Below are 13,601 nucleotides of genomic sequence, written 5' to 3' on the forward strand. Positions count from 1 at the left end.
TAATAAAGGTGCACTACTACCAGAAAAAACAAAAGACATTAGCAGACCGGTCCTACTGTTAATGTTATCAAATCACTAAAACCATGGGATCAGACAAAAGGCCTGTACATTTGGGGACTGAAAGACTAACTAAGAAAAAAAAAACAGAAAGGGATTGAAACAAATGGCAATTTAGAAAAGAGCATGTTAGTACAAATACTCGGACCAGTCCCTTCCACATTTAGCAAAATTCACAAACTGATGGTATTCTGAAATTTGTCAGACGAGAGGTCACTTGGAGTTTGCTCAGATTTCAACATCACTGTTGATATTTTCGTCGACCATTCCAGAGTCAACCTTTTCAACATCAACTTCTTCGTCATCACCTTCAAACTGAAAAGATCATGCAAAGTGATGAAAACCAAATTAATGTAACAGAACATAATTGATGATAAAAAAAACCTAATTTTAGAGCAAAATAGACTCAAAATTTCTTTAAGTTAACCGTTGAAGGCTGAGAAATTGGATTTTAGGACATGTGCCTGCATCTGACCTAAATGAAGTCCTTTTTCTCAAGCCCAACTAATTGATTTTATTACAGAAAAGTTGGATGATAATTTATAGTGATATGCAAATAAACTCAAAAACCGGACAAAGCTGAGATGGCACAGGAAAGATGATGACTATTATCGGTACTTCTTCCAGATAAATCTGAACAAGAATGATAACCAAATATCACAAAATCAAAGAGAACAGAGTTTGCAGACTAACCACTAGGAATGTGGGCAATAGAAAGGAACATATTATGTTGAAGAGAGGATTGACTTTGTTACCTGTTTGTAAGCGTTTTTAGTAAAAAGAGGTATTGGAGGAATATACGATGCCGTGAGTTTGTTATCCAAAATTCCACTTTGTTTAACTGCATTAGCTTCCAGGGCCTCAGGTCTACCCTCAATTTCAATGGCCTCAGTGAGTTCATCCACTGCATGAGCAGCCATACTAGTTGGTGGCATTGTATGCATAACATCAGAACCCTTCCGCTGCTAGTTGAAACAAGTATGTGATTTCAACAAGAATTTCAACTCACTAGGGCAAATAAATGAAGAAGATAAAGAGATCACCATACCTTATCAAGAGAATAAATGCTAGGGCTGTTTTTCCCTCGATTTTGCTTACTGTCATCGGTCACGGAATTGTAGATGACTTTTGTGGTTACTTTACCTTTCACCAAATCTGTTTCCTTGCTATTATGTTCTGAATGTAGGCCGGTTCCTTCTGTTATAGCATGTTTTTCTGACCTTGAAGCCCCAGTTGAAAACCTCTCTCTCTTTCGGGAACTCCCTGCAACAGAATAGTACAAGATCCCAGCACCATCAGGCATTAAGTTGTAAAAACATGACTAAGACAAAGTACGGAGCCCTGTAATTCAAGGAAGGCACAAGATTAAAGATACCATGTACATATCAGCACATAGTTACTAAAAGCGAAAGGCGTATCAAAGCACTACAGGGTCAAATCACCTGGGCGCAAGGTGCAAGGCATAAGCATGCCCTTACAAAAGCAAGGCACAAAAAAAATTTAAAATAATACGTACTAAAATTTCACAAAATAAAGAAAATCAAAGTTTAAAGTTCAAACTTAGACAAAATATGTAGAGAGAGAAATGAGAGCACAGCCATGCAAATCATCTAAAGGCTAAAACACTAGACAGTGGACACTGAGCAAGTAACCTAAAAAACCCTTTTATTTTAAGGGTTGAAATTTAATTTGATAATCATCTAATGTCTCATACTTATCCAGCTCTTTACTGGGGATAATTCTTTAATGTCGCCTGCTTTCAAGGCTCCAAGGCATCTAGGCTAGAGCCTAAGGCACCTTGCACCTGAGGTGCACACGCCTCAAGCAAGCCTTTAATAACTTTTCCCATAACATTGTAAACCTTAATCAGACACAAGATTGAAGTTGAAAGTACAAAGACAAGATACATTTGACAAATAAAGAAATCATAATTTTGAAACTAAAGGTAGAAATTCACAAGCAAAGCCATGAAAGGATTACTGAAGCTAAAACAAAAATACCTGAGGACCTAATTTTGAATATATCAGCATATGCTAAATTAAGTATAATTAGAACAGTTACAACAATGAATTTGATTTAAGTTACAGGATAAGAATGAATATAAATGCATGGTTTTGGAGTTATAGCGGCCTTCTTGGGTAAAACTTTTCCTAAAGAAGCCCTACAACTTATGAGGTCATCAGTCTCTGCATTATATTGGAGGCACAAAGTTGTGGGTCAGGTCCCAAGCAGAGGCAAGAATATCTTTGGCACAATTCACCCAATCTCTTTAGCTATGCTCTCTTGTAGGCATCTTACTTGCCTGAGTGGGACACTGCCAAAATTGTAACATTCCGATGTCTATGCCCCTCAACCAACAAATTGAAAGAAAAAAAAAACCTGCATATTTCACAGTTTCATTCAATTGAACCAATTGTGGCATTTTTCTCAAGAAAGAACCATTTAGTACTAACATAAGGCAAAAATGGGTTAACTTTCAGCTTGGTCACTTGAGCATGCAAGAACAGTTGTAATCAGCTTAACCAAACATGTGAGGCCAGTTCAAAGAGATCAACATGTAGTTCCAGATTGCATCAACACACCAGGAAATCTTGACCTATTCAGGCAGGTTACCTAGTTTTGCTTCATCACCATATGGAGGATGGAGACGAGATCTCTTCTTCGATGTGGAAGCATGGTTTGGCAGCTCAACATTCTTGGAGTTTATATTATTGTCACGGTTTGCCTCCCCATCACTTCCAATATTTAAACTAGAATCTTCAGTGACACTAGGCTTTGAAACATCTAACCCAACCTGATCACCAAATCTTTGGAAACGAACTTCTGCCCTGTATGTCAAGAGTAAAATAGACAAGGACTTGAGAGTCAATGCCAAGGTCAACCATTTGAAGAGAAGAAAACAAGGAAGCATTTTCAAGATCAAATAAAGATCAAACAAAGTCCTGCCTTTTCAACTCCTCCTGTATCTTCAAGTATCGTCCATAAACTTTGGTGAACTTTTTAATCTTTGATGTAATCCTACAAAGAAAATCCTCACATAAGAACTGAAAACCATAGTGTAAACTATGAAGTTAATCAAGAACTCAAGAAACAATCTGACATTTTAAGCTGGGCATGAAATGAAGCTTGATTTATAAAGAAAAACAGGAACCTTTTACAATTTTCCTCTTCTTTATTCAATTGTCTCTCAAGATCCTCGATTCTTCTCATAAGTTTGTCTGCTTCATCACCCTTATCTTCCAACACTCTCTGGAACAGATATGACAAAATATTATTTGTCAGTGAATGGACAGACAGGAGTAGATTGAGATTTTCCAAAATCAGCTGTGAATAAGCAGAGAAAGGCTGCTAGCACAAATAGTTTCTGAAGGCATAACAAGTATTGCAAATGCAACTAACCAAACTTAAACCAACTATTTAAGGATGGTTTGAGTTAGATCACCATTTGCATAAAGCTTCTGATAACTAAAGCACAGTTAAAAATAAATAAATAAATTAATTAATAAAAGGGAAAATGACAGAAAGTAGGAATTTTGATCCATAATTACGTGCTATAGATTGGAATCACATACAAAAAATCATTAATGTGCCTAAGTGTGTATACAATATGAATTACCATAGCAAGAAACATATCACCTTATCATACTAGATTTACCTATATAGAGAGCACTCAGATGAATTACAATAAGCACACACCACTCTTAACCCAAACAACAACAACCTAGACAATTATGTCTATTAACTATTTGCCTACATCCAGTGCAACCTCAAGACCTCATCAGTCCATTATGTATTACAAGAAGCCAAGACATCCCAATATTAATGAAAGAAGATGGTGCCAGAAAAAAACCAACAAATTATTTATTTCTGTATATGATTTGCATATACACTTGAATAGTCATTAATGGCAGAATGAGTTTTGGTATATATACACATGTAAGACAACTAAAGCATGTAACGAACAATTAATCACGAAAAAAAAAGCAACAAAAGTTGCAAAGTGATGGTAGCATTCAATGAATAAATTTAAATAAATGAAGGAAATCAATCTAATAAACATGGACTACACACACAAGAGAAGACCGGCAATAACATGCTGATTAAGATGTACTATTACATGAGTAAAACCTGGACTAAATGAAATATTAACCTCTAGATGAGTTTTGTCTTCATCAAGCTTTTCAATAGCGTCCTCAATCTGCCTCAACTGCAAGCATAAGAGTGCATAAGCTGGCCAGAACAGAAGCATGTATAAAAGTTGTCAAGTTTTATTGAGTATAAAACCTACGTATTTCACAATTCATACCTCATCTTCAAGGACATCATTCTTGTCATATGAAGAATTCGCATCTTCTTTCATTTGTTCATCATCACCAATGGATCTCTTGAAGCTTTCAGAATGATCACTTTGTCCATCAGAATGTTGCCTCATCCTACACCCGCATCAAACAAAACAACTTATTCCATTATAACCAAACTTAAAAAAGATAGTTGACTATGGTAAGAAATAATATGAGATGGAATATTTGAAGTGTTTCCAACCAAGAACTATAGCCAAACTCCTCACATGTGGAACTTCAACAGAGGCAATGCTTCCACATAACGGTGGATACAAAGCAATGAAAACCTGTTTGACCTCCATGATTTAGGCATAACACATTGGAAAATTTCTCCTTTGCATTTAAAAAAAAAAAAAAATTTGGGACAGCATAGCATGTGCTTCCCTTCAAATGATGCATTTGGCAAAGCTTGAAATCTTCTAAGAACTAATTTGGATTTCACAGAAGTTAACAGAAGAAGAGGTTAGTTTTGGTAAATATTGACAGTAAACAGTAAAGTAAATTAACCTCAGTCAGTGTTTAAAGATTGCGGGAAAAAGAACTTAATAGGAAACTTTGGGGAGCACCAATGAGATATGCACCCCGAAGAAACATAAGTGTCCACACACACAAGATTTAAATAGTAATATGAGCATACAGTGAAACGATCAAATGAGGTTAACTTGCAGCTAAAAGAGAAAAGGCAAGTCAACCATTACATGGACAACATAACATGAATAGTGATTATTACAAGGTAACTGGCATTCTTATAAGAAATTGAGGGCAATTTTGGTTTATAATCATCTAAATCAATTGAAATAAAGTAATCATTTGTAATACAATTGAATGAAGATAATAAATGAATTGACGCTACACGATAAGGCAGAAATAAGAAAAATCATTAAAAAAAAAAAGAGTAAAATCATAGTGCAATGCTGCAGAAAATGTAATCTGGCATGCGGAATCAGAACTCACCTCCTTCTGGCAGGAGACCTTGAAAGGCTTAGACCTGCAAATTGTACATTACATATGTCATCACTAAGATCACATGAAAATCCATAAAGTTCAGAAATACATGAGAAATTAAAGAGGAAAGTGAGATTAATTCTAGAGTTACTGAATGAAGGAAAAGGAATACATATTGATAAAAAATAATGCTTACCCCGATCATGTAGGAGTGGTTTCTTACTATGCAATAGATGATGCCCTCTTCTATCTCTCCCAGGAGAATATCTTCCCTGGGGAGAATGCCTTCGGTCAAGTTTATCTCTCAAGTCACCACCTTTATAGTCTCGTCTACCTTCAAATCAGAAAAAAGAACATTTCAAACAGGAGTTAAAAGCATCTTCTTCTCTGTTTCATCCAAAGCACCATCAAGTCTGCAAAACACATTAAACTTACCAACTCACCCTTACCCAGAGTTATACGAGAAAGTCTATAATCACAAGTAGAGCCTCCTTGCCAATATCAAAAGAGCACACAAGTGTGCATGTGGAAATAATATAAAAGAATTACCCATAATCATATGTCATTGAGAGCATCCATGGAACATCAAAAGAGTGGATATTAGAGACGATGGACTATGATGCCTCTGGAGCAGATGAAAAAGTATACCAAAAGCTTCACAGATTTATCCTCAATAAGCATTGAAATACTGAGGAACCTACAATTCACTGAACCCATCCTGATCTGCCATAAAGATTCTTCCAGAAAAACCATGAATAATTTTCCATCTTTGAAAGCCCTTGGTCACAATCAATAATAAGGCCCATGGAAGATATAGAAGATGTTGTCTGCACCACATTCAACTTGACAGACATAATACTACAGTTGACATTTGAGTGCTCATGACCAGCTAATAATTCAGAGATTATCATATGAAAAGCACATGATGAGGAAGCAAACCTAATGTCTGCAGTTCCACAAAGCCTCATGAAAAAGGAATAATTTCCATAACTAGGTCATGTGAAAGACCGATAAGACAAGTTACGAAACACCAGCATGGTATACTTCAAGTGCAGAATAATTGAGAAATTTAACACATAAACAACTTCCCGTTGATGGAGTGCACAGGGATACCACGCATATATTAATCATGTTGCTGCAAATATGAACTTTGATGATTTCATCTATAAGAAAGTCATCACATGAATGAGGAATTGTGCGACAAATTTTCAGAAGGAAACTTCAGCATACCAGAATTTAATCAGAAAAAAGGAAGGAAGTCACATCTGCAGATAATGGTTGTTCAAATGATATTAATTACAAGAAAGGAGGATTTGAACATACGGTGTTTTATGAAGTATTGTAAATGAAAAAAAAAGAGTAGGAACAGCTGATCCAATTTGTGAAATGATAAATAAAAGACTTGCAATAAATTTAATAAAGTTGAATTGTCAAACTTTGCAAACCAATGGCAATGGCACATCAAGAGTTTCGATTAGCATGATAAAATCTATGGCAGCAAAAGACCTTTCCTCTCCTAAATAATTTCCAAGTTCAAAGTTGGCCACTTCAACTAAATATCTACAATATATATTTGCCTATTTTTCTAGCACAACATTTATTTTCCCTAAATAGCAATTGAATAACACATTTTTAACTATGTAGAAGAAAGTGTGTACGTAATTCCGTTACGAGAAACACTTTGACATTTGAACAACTTAATTAAATATGAGAGAACCATCACGTCATAAACTCCATGGGAACCATTAAAAAAGAGAGCATAATCCTTCAATTGCAAAGACAATGCAAAACACGAAATCAAAATTTAGCTACAGAAAGTGCCATGAGAGATAGTATCCTGGAAAGTAGAGTTAACAAATACAAGACCAAATTAATTCAACTTTAAACTGCTAAGATTCCAAGCTTCAAACAACAATTAACATTAAACAAGGTCCAAGATGTACTGGTGATTAATCAAGCATTTGCTACAAATATACTTCACAAAAACCTCAAACGAAGTTCAGAAAGCCATAAAAAAGACACATTTCCCCGGAAGAACAAAAGCTCCAAACCATCAAGCACAACATCCAAAGCAGAAAGAGATTATAAACTCAAGAAATCGGAAGAAAAAACTTAAAGAACCACAGTGGTCTTCATGAAGCTCACCATTGAAGGGAGGGCCAGGGGCGCGGCGGAGCTCAGCCTCTCCATGGGCAAAGGTGCAGTTCTGGCGATGACACCGGCCCCTCTGGAAGAGTATGCATGGCTTCGTCTTGTAGGACCTCCGCCCCAACATCTCGATTGAAGAACTATACAGCTAGAGAAGATTGAAGCTTTGGATGTAGATCGAGATTGAGATCCAAAAAGAGAGAAATAGAAACCCTAGACGATAAACTCCATTCAGAGAAAATGACGAACCCCGGACGAGGCCGATGAGATGGGAAAGAGTTATTTATCCTTTTTTTTTTTTTTAAAGAAATATAAATATAATAAGCTCTTTTTCAATTATACCCCTGTAAATATTATAATTGAATAAATGGGCAACCTATTTTTATTTCGGAGATTTTTTTCATGAATATTATAAGTAAATATTTGTTTTGGTTCCATCTGACTTCTATTTCGGAGGGTTTTTTTGCATGAATATTTTTTTTTAATAATGTGAATGTTTTTTTTTTTGGCTAAGATAAGTGGTTAACTGCTAAATGTAAGCCTTAGCATAAGAAGTGAGGGTAGGACCCACGCACACATAGACCACCTACACACAACAATTTACTCACACTCCCAAAAATGCGCCCTAACTCATGTTTGGAATTTTCACCACGTGTGAAAGATGTGAAGACTAAGCTACCAATAGACTACTTAGTCGTTGATAAAATGTGAACTTATTTACGCCTTAACTATTTATATAGGAGCCAAAAATATGTAATCACTTATATTTTTTTATAAAAATAATATTTATTTATATATCTCTCAAATTATTTTTATATGCTAATACACTCAAAAGTTTTAAAAAATAAAGTTTTTTTTACTCTATCTCGTTAACATAGTCTTTATAGATCCAAAAGTAGAAAGGAAAATAAAGGAAGGGAAGGGGAGGGAAAGTAAAGGAAATGAAAGGAAGGGTTGAAACCTTATTTTGATAGTTAAATTTTATGGAGGAAAAGGAGCGAGAGCGGAACAAGGGTTTGAATCAAAAGAAATCCGAAGCTCTTTCTAAACTCTTGTCTAAGACAGTATTAAATTAGCCTTTTGAAGTCCTTAGCTCTTACGAAAACAAGTAGTTTGTCTGAGATGTTCTTGTGTCGGTCATGTGGCGACGAGATGTCCTGTTCAGCCTCGCCAAAGTCCTCATCAGCAATGATTGCAAGTTCGCTCTAAAAGGATGAACCATCTTGAAAAATCCAGTGCCAATCATCAAGTGCAAGTGGAGAGGATTGAACCAGGGTTAGCGCCGGTTATGCAGAGGAAGGTTCCTACCGGTCGAGCTCCATTGTCACTTTCGCTATCTTCAGAGATTTTAAATATTCGAGTGGAGTTAGTGAAGGTGACGGTGATGCCAGTCATATCCGGCTTCGTGAATGAGAAAAGCATGCTTGAGGTTATTTCCTCTATTGTTAACTATTCGATTGCCAACTCCATCACATCGGTGAATGACTACACTTTTCTAGTGCCGCTGGCAAGCATAGCAGAGGTTAAAGAGGTTTGTAAGATGGATACAATGAAGATCTCGACCAAGGATAGGGAGTGCATATTGAAGACAGCTCCTTGGACGGCTGAACTGGGAGCGGACGACAAAGTGACGGGGGCGGGATAGTGGATTTTGATATGAAATCTTTCATTACACAAGTGGTGCTAGAGCGTCATCGTGGAGGTGATTAAACTTATGGGGGAGTTAATCTCATTATCACAGGCGCCCATCCCACATAAAAAGTTTATCAATGCACTAGTGCGACACCAGCTAGGTGCCTCGTTGCCAATCAAACTCAACATCAGCTTAGGGATGAGGATGTACAACGTGTTGCTTACTGTGGATTGGGGGGTTTTCCTACATTCTTGTGGGAGTTGGGGTGCTACATGCTACCATACTTCAAGGCAGAGGGGGAGTGGATGGGTGATCATGTTCGCCATTTTACGCATGAAGTTTCCAGTGAGGAGAAAGGAAAAGATCATGTAACAACAAATTTAGCCAACGCTAATGTGTTGGGCTCTGGGGACCTTGAATCCCGCGAGAGTGATAGAAGGCTACGGGCATCGCTGGTGAGGTGCGATAATGGTGTTCAGGTGGAAAGGAGATCTACTCTTTGCCGAGGATCGAATGAAAAGTGCGGCAAGGGAAAACCTTCAGGAGAGGCTCCGGCTGTGGTTGAGCATCACTCCCATGATGGTCAAGGTTTATCTTCTGATGCGCGTAGTAATGTGGTTGAGTTTGGCTCCCAAGTTGGCAAGGTTTCAACGCTGAAGGTGGTAGAGCTTTGCTCCCACAGCGGCAAAGAACCATTGAGAAGAGGGTGTGATGTTTACACAAGCTCTCGGGGATGGACCAATGGTCTAAGGGGTGATATGGGTTCTCGGGTAGATTGCTCGAGGTGTAGCAGCGTCGAATGTTGGAGGGTTTGTTCTGCGCAAACCCAAAAAAAAAGGAACAGATGCGAGGTTTTGTTGGTTGAGGTTAGTAGGTCCGAGAATGGCATGTCGATGGTTGGTTCGCATTAGGAGAAGGCATTAATTGGGGGAAGACACATGTGAGTGGTGTTGACATTGAGGATCTGGTTGCTTTTGAAGCTAGACCAATACTGGGTGCAAGTCTAACTAATTTAAATGGGTTGGCTTCAAGCGAGTTTGATGATTTTGCATATCCTTTGATTCTATGTGAAGTGGGCCAGTTTACGGCCAAAAAACTAGTTGACTTCACTTTAGAGGTTGGGTCAGGTCTTGAAAAGAAGAATGTTAAAGATGTTGGGCCTTTGATTGATGCTATTTTAGAGGTTGGGCCTACTAGTTTAGATGATAATCTAGAGGATGGGCTCTCTAACCTGCCAAATTGGGAAGTTTAGAGGGGCCTTTGGTTGTTGATTCTATTAATGTGAACTTTTGTGATGCTAGTGTTAGACTTGATATTGTCCCGCTTGTGGGATTTACTTGGAAGTTTATAGCAGGAGTTTGGGCTCTACTTCCGAATAATGCCCAAAGGTCTCTGGACATCAAAGCAAGTCCAGGGAAGAATGGAGGATAAGAGGAAGGGAAAGATGGTGATTCACCCGATGATGATTTTGATTTCGATGACTCAGTGGCTGAGTTTGAGAGGAATCTCAAGGTCTTTATGCTGGGTCTATAGGAGGATAGTTCCTTGGTGCAGTTGGGGCAGCAAAAGTTGGCAAAGCGAAGTGAAAGGCCGAAGAAGCCATCCTCTAAGTGGAATGAGGATCCGGTTTTGTGGTGAAACCACCGAGGTCGACCAAAAAGAAAGTGGCACAGGGGGATACGTCCGAAGGTACGTCTTCCAAGCCATTACTCATTTCTGATTGGTCGAATGCGCAAATCTTAAGCTATTATAATGCATGTGGTATTACTTTTGCTAATTTTGATTCGCATGTAAATGATTGTGTCAAGCATATTTGCTTGTTAGAGAAATCGAAAGTCACCCTTATTAGTGGGAAGACGAAGAATTCTTCTGAAGTCCGCTAGACAGAGACCTCTTTAGAGGTCCGTGAGGACTAATTTGATTTTAAATGAATATATTCACTTGGAATGTTAGGGGTCTAGATAGATCGGCAAAGCGCTTTTTGGTTAAGGACTTTTAAATTGCATTTCATGGATGTTTGTTGTTTGTAAGAATCTAAGCTTGAAGATATCTCTCTGGCAACCTGGCGTGAGATTGGTAGGCATAATATTGACCAATTCACCTTCATACCCTTGAGAGTTTAGCTCAAGCGAGTGATTTCATTCTGACGGTAGATTTTTGTTCGAAAAAGGATAACCATTGCTGGAGATGCACTTCTGTTTATGGGCCCAATGTGAGATCTCGCAAGCAAGCTTTCTGTGAGAAGCTCAGGGGATGCATAGGTGTGATGAACTTGCCCTGGGTAATTTATGGAGATTTCAATGCCATTTTCTCATAGGAGGACAAAGTATCTGGAGTGCCCAATTTATAGGATATTAGGCAAGCCAACTCTTTCCTTCAAGAGCTGGGGCTACAGGAGCCTCCCTCAGTTGGTAGGAGGTTTACTTAGACGAATGAGCAGACGGACCCCGTTTGGGTGAAGTTGGATCACTTTCTCGTTAATAATGTTTGGGTTGATCACTTTCCTCAAATGTTCCAAAACTGTCTCCTAAGATTGGTGTCTGTGCTAATTCGGCTTGAAGTTGGGAGTCATTGGTCTACTCCTCGCACATTCAGATTTGAATTGGTCTGGTCTACTATAGAGGGCTTTCAGGAGTTGCTGCACTAGTGGTGGACGAAGTCTACACCAATGGGTTGTGATGGGTTTATTTTCTCTAAGAAATTGACTTATTTAAGGGAGAAGTTGCGGAGTTGGGTCAAGTGTAGCTTTGGTTCGATTAAACTCAGGGAATTGTCTTTGATGCATGAATTGGAAGAGTTGGACATCGTTAAGGAAACACGTAAGCTAAACCAATTACAGGCAAGACAAAAGCATGTTCTACATGAGAGTCTGGGGAAGATCCACAAACAAGAAGAGATTTATTGGAAGCAAAGATCTAGGTTGCAGTGGTTAAAAAGAGGGGGATGAAAACACAAAGTTTTTCCATGTTGTTGCCAATGGAAGCAAAAACTGCAACTTTATACCTAGAATATTGCATGATGGAAATATGTACACTGAGCCAAAAGAAATTGGCAAAGTTTTTATGGTGAGATTTAATCAGTTGTTTGGGCATAAGCATGACTTCTATTTCAGAATCGACTTCAGGATGTTGATGGTAAATAAAGCGGCTGTTGATCTGTCATAGTTGGAAAGGCCCTTCACACTAGATGAAATTAAAGGTGCTGTGTTTAATCTTGGCGGGGATAAAGCACCGGCGCCGGATGGTTTTCCCATGCAATTCTTTAAACAATCCTAGCACATGATCAAGGGGGATCTTGTGAAACTTTGCGAGGATTTTTATCTTGGGAAAATCAACTTGGAGATGATTAATTGGACTACTATTGCTCTTATTCCCAAGGTTCACACGCCTAAAGCCCGAGGATTATCATCTAATTAGCCTGATTAATTCATCCTTGAAAATCATTTCCAAGTTACTAACTACTGGGCTTATTAAGGTCATGAATGGTCTTGTTGACAATGTCCAATTAGCTTTTCTAAAAGGTAGATGTGTCCAGGATAACATCGCCATTGTTGAGGAGTTAATCTTTAGTATCCATAAGCTTAGGCTACAGGGTCACATCTTGAAAGTGGATTTTGCTAAAGCCTTTGACACAGTTGACTGGACTTCTTATTGGATCTTCTGAAGGCTAGAGGCTTTAGGGCTTGTTGGGTGGGGTGGATCACAACTATATTGCATTCTTCAAAGGCATCCATTCTTGTCAATGGATCAACGAATGGCTACATTCGTTATCGGAGGGAACTTTGACAAGGCGACCCGCTTTCGCCTCCGCATTTCATTTTGGTGACGGATGTGTTATGCGAGATGTTCACACATGTGTTGAATTCTAAACTTCTGGTTGGTGTTTCTTTGGGGGGAGTTTGAAAGAAAATGTAATCTTCATTACACTAACGATCTGCTGATCTTAACCATGGGCGGTCTAGAGGACCTTAGGATCATGAAGCTGATCTTATATGTGTTTGAAGGTCTCACAAGTCTGGAAACTAACTTCTCCAAAACTTGCCTATTTTCAAGCACTGTGGGGAATATTCCAGGTGTTAAGGTTGCTACAACTTTAAATTGCTCTGTTGGCCTCTTACTAATGACTTATCTTGGAATCCTGATTTCGGGAAGGAGGCCCCGTAGGCAAGACTGGGAGAGTCTTATTGAGAAAGTGAGAAAGTTGGGTATTAAAAATAATTGACCAACTTAGAAGAGATTTTTTATGGTATGGTCCAGATATTACGGGGTTGTAGGTTGGTGTGTTGGAAGAATTTATATCATTCTCACGAACAAGGGGGTTGGAGTATCTTTCAATCAAGCATTGTTGGGGAAGTGGTGGTGGAAGTTCATGTCAAATTCTGACCGGTGTGGAGCAACTGTAATCCAGTTTAATTACAGAGTGTCTAATTAGAATTTGTTCCCTAGGCAAACAGGATGGATTTCATTATTTTGGAAGGG

General features: G+C 38.3%; 1 protein-coding gene across 2 annotated transcripts; it reads right to left on the minus strand.

The window, feature by feature from the left end:
* LOC120249465 (zinc finger CCCH domain-containing protein 13) lies at positions 1-7,754 on the minus strand. 2 transcript variants are annotated; one of them, XM_039257979.1, is made up of 11 exons: positions 7,488-7,754; positions 5,539-5,676; positions 5,352-5,385; positions 4,364-4,490; positions 4,208-4,264; positions 3,209-3,306; positions 3,004-3,075; positions 2,671-2,885; positions 1,106-1,320; positions 813-1,019; positions 1-372 (listed from the first exon to the last, which is right to left on the minus strand). In XM_039257979.1, exons 1-11 carry the CDS (start codon positions 7,615-7,617, stop codon positions 286-288), a joined length of 1,380 nt encoding a protein of 459 aa, XP_039113913.1. In that variant the 5' UTR covers positions 7,618-7,754; the 3' UTR covers positions 1-285. The 2 variants fall into 2 exon arrangements, with proteins under 2 accessions (XP_039113913.1, XP_039113912.1); XM_039257978.1 differs by having other exon boundaries at positions 813-1,022.
* Positions 7,755-13,601: the final 5,847 nt, after the last annotated feature.

The sequence above is a fragment of the Dioscorea cayenensis genome, chromosome 19 (genome assembly GCF_009730915.1).
Source record: "Dioscorea cayenensis subsp. rotundata cultivar TDr96_F1 chromosome 19, TDr96_F1_v2_PseudoChromosome.rev07_lg8_w22 25.fasta, whole genome shotgun sequence".
NCBI lineage: Eukaryota > Viridiplantae > Streptophyta > Magnoliopsida > Dioscoreales > Dioscoreaceae > Dioscorea > Dioscorea cayenensis.